At 36.1% G+C, this 6835-nt stretch overlaps 1 protein-coding gene across 1 annotated transcript; it reads left to right on the top strand.

Annotated features, from left to right (window-relative positions):
- The first annotated feature begins 1499 nt into the window (after window positions 1-1499).
- On the top strand, window positions 1500-3598 carry LOC122078706 (vignain-like). The gene is made up of 4 exons (XM_042644806.1): window positions 1500-2240; window positions 2393-2628; window positions 2874-3017; window positions 3139-3598. Exons 1-4 carry the CDS (start codon window positions 1790-1792, stop codon window positions 3400-3402), a joined length of 1095 nt encoding a protein of 364 aa, XP_042500740.1. The 5' UTR covers window positions 1500-1789; the 3' UTR covers window positions 3403-3598.
- The last annotated feature ends 3237 nt before the right edge of the window (window positions 3599-6835 follow it).

Genomic DNA, 6835 nt, shown 5'->3' with positions numbered 1-6835 from the left:
TCTGCAATCTCAATTTTTTTTTTTTTTTTTTATTGTTTCAAAAGGTTTTCTTGCTAATTGGGAAACTTTATATCACATTGCAAGACATCATCGTTAACAGATAGTATTTCTAAGATTTTTTTAGAATTCCAATGCTTTTCGAGGGATGAGATGTGCCCAATGATGGATGGCTAGTTAATTAAAAACAATATAAATTAGGTATAATTAGGCATTAACTCTATATTTAGTCACATCCCGAGTGATGCTTTTATTTTGGGTGTGGATCCTCACCTGATATTAATAAAGTTTTTGGACTATTATAATGAAATGGTTTCAGTATGGGACTACAAAATGTAGCTCAGTTAATGGCATCATGACATCATTTGCATTTAGGTTTCATTTATTTTAACATAAAATGGGGTTTCTATTTTCTATTTTGACATCATGGCTCACTAGAAAAAAAAAAAAATGATTAAGAAAGGGAAATATATAGCCAAATACATCAAGAAAACTTAAGAATAGTGATTTTAAGGACCCTCACCTTTGACATTGCCATTAACAGGGTCCTAAAAAACGCATTCAACAAAATTTAAACTGAGGTCTTGTCGCACGATATCGCAGTATCGTGCACTAACTCCTCCTTAATTGATTGGGAATGGAAATATCCTTGCTTTATCTTTGATTTCTTCCACCATGGTTGAAGGAAAATAAAATAAGTGAAAGTTCAAAAAAAGAAAGAGAAAGAAAAATGTCATTTACACACGTAAGCTCATCTTGGACACCATTATTGTTGGGGTACGGTTTCAAGTGAAAGCAATTAATCTCACACTGGATGTGAATAACTAGATTTGAAAGATTATAAGGATTTGGGCACCCTCTCCTTAAAGAATAGTTTCTTAGGGGTGAAAATGGTGAAATTGAAAGTAAATCAATTAGGAAAATCTGGGTTTTGGTTTGATTTGTTATCGATTCCTTGTATTGATTTGTTAACGAGTCGGTTTTAGTCTGATTTGAATTTAATTTACTATACAAATTTATACAAAATTATGCAAAAACCCTAGTTTTTATGAGTTTTGATTTGATTTTGATTTCTTATTGGTTTCGGTTTGAGTTTGGAACTGATTTTGGGTTTATCCAATTTCTAGTTTGATTCAATTTTAGGATAAACTTCGAAACGATCTAGATTAATCCAGCCGTTTTACCAATTCATTCTAGGTTTTGACACCCCTAAATTCCAAACAAATTTTATGAAAGCATTGGCTTTTCAAAAAAGTAAAAGGCACTATTTCATTTTCTATAGATGCCATGGCACGACAGTTACAAGAGTTACAAGAGGCCTTTGCTTCCCACTTGTAGGATATCGTGTCCCTGAAGTCTCCATGAACGTAACCCACCCGTCAGCTTTTTAAACAGATTGAACGAAGTTAGCGTGTTAAGTCTGTAAAGATGAAGCTCAGTCTTTATCTAAAATGGCATGCATGCTAACATCTGAAACTGATAACCATCTTTTTTGTTTTCTTTAATTTCTGGGTAAGGTTCTATCGAGCAAGTAATGGCTAATCTAGCTTAACTTGCTTGGATGGATCAGTCCCTTCGTCATTCTCAAGGAGTAGCCTAGTTTGGTTACCTTCTTCATTATTAAACATTAATGATTCTTGTAATTACCCGCAAGAGACCTTCAATTACTTCTTAATTCATTTATTGTTACTTGTCTTGTTCTCCTATAATTGATTGTGATTGGTAGAAGACGAGGATTGATCTTCTATATAAACCAGATTCAAAAACCCAAAATCAAAGCCCATCAAAGCAAATGGAGATGGAGAAGGTGGTTGTGGTTGTTTTTGCTCTATCAGTTGTTCTACTTCTGGGTTTAGCCCAGAGCTTTGATTTCCATGAAAAGGAACTTGAGACAGAAGAGAGTCTATGGAACTTGTACGAAAGATGGAGAAGTCATCACACGGTTTCTCGTGACCTCGAGGAGAAGAACAAACGTTTCAATGTGTTCAAAGAGAATGTGAAGGGCATTCATGAATTCAACAAGAAGGATGAACCATACAAGTTGAGGCTTAACAAATTTGCAGATATGACTAACCATGAGTTCAGGGCTACCTACGCAGGCTCCAAAGTGAGGCACCACACCATGTTTAGAGGGACTTCAGGAGCGACTGAAGGCTTCATGTACGAGAATGTAAGCATCCCTGCTTCCATTGATTGGAGGACCAAAGGTGCTGTCACCCCTGTCAAGGATCAAGGCCAATGTGGTAAGAATCTACAGTCTATACCAAGATTATTAGGGTTCCACGCAACAGTGGAAATAATTAATAATCTCAATTTAATGTGAATAGTCCAATGCGAAGACTTAAGGTATTTGGGCACCTTCTCCTTAATGACTAACTTTTATGATGTTTTGCAGGTAGTTGCTGGGCTTTTTCGACTGTTGTTGGGGTTGAAGGTATAAACCAAATCAAAACCAAGAAGCTCACCTCCTTATCAGAGCAGCAACTGGTGGATTGTGACACCAGTGTGAATGAAGGTTGTAATGGAGGACTCATGGACTACGCATATGACTTTATCAAAAGTAATGGAGGGCTCACCACAGAGGCAAACTATCCCTACACAGCCCAAGATGGCTCTTGTGACAAATCAAAGGTGGATTCTAAAATCTAATCTCTACATAAAAGATTCCAAATTAATTGATGGAATTATCCTTATAGTTTGATTCAGTTGTAAGGATAGGCCATTGTTTGTTGAGTTTTCTCTATCTATTTCTTATTTTTTCCTTCTTTTTTCATTATTATTCTTTCATCCATTCTTTTGGGGAAAGAATTCCAGGGGCTTCGTTGAATATATTAATCATTCACTAAAAAAAATCTTGAATTGTCTTGACATTGTAGTTGATTAGTTCTCTAAAAGTGACAATTGATGGATATCAAGATGTGCCTGCTAACAACGAGAATGCACTGATGAAAGCTGTGGCTAACCAACCTGTTTCTGTTGCCATTGAAGCAAGTGGTTTTGGCTTCCAGTTCTACTCAGAGGTGAGAAATTATCATCTAAAAAATAGTAAAAGAGGAGGTTATATAATGTTTATATTAAGTGATTGCGATGGGTCAACTCATCAATTAATTGATCTTGTGATTGCTGATTGATGATGAACAGGGAGTTTTGACTGGATACTGTGGAACAGAATTGGATCATGGAGTGGGGGTTGTAGGATATGGAACAGCTCTTGATGGGACCAAGTACTGGATAGTGAAGAACTCTTGGGGAGATAGCTGGGGAGAAAAAGGTTACATTAGAATGGCGAGGGGCATCAAGGCCAGCCATGGAATTTGTGGCATAGCCATGGAGCCTTCTTATCCCCTCAAGACCTCCAAAAATCCTTCTGAAGAGGAGGTTTCCTCTCTTAAGGATGAACTCTGATGAGGAGTGAAGATTACGTTTCACATCGGAGCTTGTATCTATCTATTTTATTTAGCTCTTCAAAACAAGTAAAGAAATGTTTCTTCAATTAACCACCTCTTGATGGTTGGTTAGTGTGTGTAGGTTTCTAATACAATCTTTTGTATTTGTGAAATAATATGAAATAAACGTTTTAGATCCATGGATCATTGGCTGCTGTGAATGACTAATATACATGGGAAGTAGTTCTCCATCCCCAAGCCAAGCCATCAGTGATCTTTGTGTGTGTGTTTGTGTGTCTCTCTCTCTCTTTCCAAATTAAAGGATAAATTTGTCTTTTCATATGAGAAGGAGAGAGAAAGACACATGGGAAAGCTAATGGAAATATGCTCTCGGATAGAGTTCCTTTTCCCTATATAATACTTGATAATCCTTGTGATCAAGAAAAAAAACAAATCCAATATATCCCAAATGGCATGCTTCATGCATGGTAACTTCTAAAAGGAAACGTCTTCTTTTTTCTTCCCTGTATTTTGGTAAGACTTACTTTTCTAACAACTATGGAGTAACATTGGAAAAATTGTTATACCCGTGATCGATAGTGCCTTTCCAGTTGAGGAGTCAGCTACATTGTTAATAATCCTAAAAATATAATGGAAGTTACAATAAAGAAAATAAGTGGCTAAGTGAATAATATCCTAAATCACAAGTTGAACATAAAACTTGTAGAATTAAGAAGACTAGAAATTCTATAGCATTTGTAAAAAAAATGGTGGAGGGGCATTACACTAGTACAATACTTGAAGTTTGGTTGTTTAAGAACAAAAATTTGGTTCTTAGCATTGAAAAAACCAAAGATATTGGTAATATTTGTAGAGTTTTAATCAAGTGATTGTGTGAATGACCCCTCTATAGGGGTATTTGGAACATGTAATCTTCTTGTGATTGTTCCTTGCCTTGTTCCCAAAAGTTGTTTAAGTCAAAGATAAAATTGGGTTTTTAAAAAGGGCGAGTGGTAGCAGGATGTATGTATTGCAATCTTATTTTCACTTTCTTTTAATATTAATCATCCATTTAATATTAAATTAATCTAAACCATCTATTAGTTTTTTATATTGTAATTGATTCCTAGTTTTTAACGTGGAGAGATGATGGACGTGGTTCCTTAACTTGTCTAATATTTTTTTGATATAAATAAATAAATAAAAAATAAAAAAATCCATTATAAGCAGACTCCTCCTTCTATTCCTTTTTTCGAAAGCTGCCATCATCATCATCATCTCTCTCTCTCTCTCTCTCTCTCTCTCTCAAAGTAGGATGAGGTAAGAAAAAAAATTCAACATAACTATTTTCAGGCACCGAGCATATGAGAGACTTGGTCACACATATCCAAATACCATGTTTACATATTAATAATCAGGGAAGGGATTTGGACAGCAGAGCTTGCATGTATGGCAGAGGACAAATTTGAATTTATAAAGTAAACAAAGCTCTTGAATATCTAGGATTTTATTATTACTTCTTGGGTAGATATTATTAACCTATGAGAATTTACCATGAATGCAAATCTTCAATGAGATTGGTAAACAAAACTTCAACTAGACTGGAGAGGGCCTTGTTGAAGAAGCAAGGAGAGACAGAGAGAGAGAGGATCGAGATTTTTAAGCGGAATCAAAGGAGGAGTCCGCTTATATTAGGATTTTTATTATTTATTTATTTCAAATATTAATAATATTAAACAGAGTTGTAACTATTTACAACTCTATTAGCAGGATTAACATATTTAACATGTGTCAATCATATCACTTACGTGAACATTCACGGAGCTCCGGACGTTCTGCATTCCTATTTTTCTGCACGTACCGCGACCATTTTGCCTTTTAAAAATTAAGAAAAGGTTGTGCACAACCATTGGATTGGGAGATGATGGTCTATGAAGCACCCTCTCACCTCCATCTGACAGTGTTGTCCATGGTTTCCCCTTAAAATTATTTTAAAGGGATTTACCATTATGTCATTTTCGAGAATTATCATAATTGTTTCAAATATTTTGAGTATACATGTGAAATGATAGGTTTACCTTCATTGAAAAGAAATAAATTAAAAAGACAAAAAAATAAGATTACATTGTTTTGACACCATATAAAAAGTATACTCATGGTTTTCAGTAGGGGTGTCAATTCGTGGCCCGAACCGGCTAAACTGATCGGGACCGACCGTTTATAGACCGGCCCGGCCCGGACCGTTTATTAAACGTGTCGGGCTTGAGCCCGGCCCATTTATAAATGGTCGGTCTCTATTTTGCTACTTGAACCGTCGGGCGCCCGACCGAGACCGACCGAATAAAGCCCGATCGAGACCGGCCTATTGTGCACCGACTTGGCCCGACCCTTTAATGATTGTAGAATACCTATTTTACCCCCCAAATTAAAGAATAAAAACTAAAAAGTAAAGACATGTTCACATTTTAAATAATGGTTATATTTGGTATCATTTATTGATTTATTGTCATTTTTTTGGGCTTGCATGAGTGGGCCGAAATATAATAGCACATTTTAAAGAGGGCCCGTTTAAAAACCGGTTAAAGCCCGTTTAACATAAAACATGTCCGTAGCCCTGTTAAGGCCCGACTAAAGCCCGATTAAGGTGGCCCGATTATAGCCCGAGACCGACCGACCGAATATAAAGTGTACCATGCCCTCAATAACTAAGCCCGATTAGTTAAATGGGCGGACACGGTGTAGCCTTTGAAAGTCTTCAAGCCCGATTAAGCCCGACCAAAACCGAACCGACCCGACCGGTTGACACCCCTAGTTTTAAGTATCTCTGATACTGATACGATACCCTCCGATACGTATCTTAAATTTTGTCGGCTGATACAGTACACACCGATACGATACATTGAATTTTTTAAATCATTTCGTATCGATATATATCCTACAATACATACCGATATGCATCAATACACCACTAATACACATCGATACGATACAACTCTATGAAAAATATAAAATTGAGGTAAAATGTACGTTTTGGTATGTATTGGTACGTATCGGTGAGTATCGGTATGTATCGATCGGTACGTATCGGTATATATCAGCACGTATCGGTGAGTATCGATATATATCGGTACGTATCAGTGAGTATCGATACGTATCGGCGCTAAGGTCATATAATGGCCAATATGGGTAATTTTTCAGAAAAAAACGATTTTTTGAACGGTTTTTGTTCCAAAGTTGCTGTCAGCCATGTTTCTCTCTAACTAAAGTGGAAATCATGGTTGGGAACAAGGATTTTACATTTATGGGACAACTACAGACCTTGAATTCTTCGTACGATACCCTCAATTTAGTGTTTATGCATAATACATGTTATCAATAGCTTTTTTTAACAAATTCTTTATGCAAAAGTGTTTAAAAAAATGTTTCCTATCCATTTATGTGTGTATCTTTAG

This window comes from Macadamia integrifolia, chromosome 5 (genome assembly GCF_013358625.1).
Source record: "Macadamia integrifolia cultivar HAES 741 chromosome 5, SCU_Mint_v3, whole genome shotgun sequence".
Classification (NCBI taxonomy): Eukaryota; Viridiplantae; Streptophyta; class Magnoliopsida; order Proteales; family Proteaceae; genus Macadamia; species Macadamia integrifolia.
Note: the sequence above shows the minus strand (reverse complement) of the source record. Positions and strands in the feature narration are given on the sequence as shown.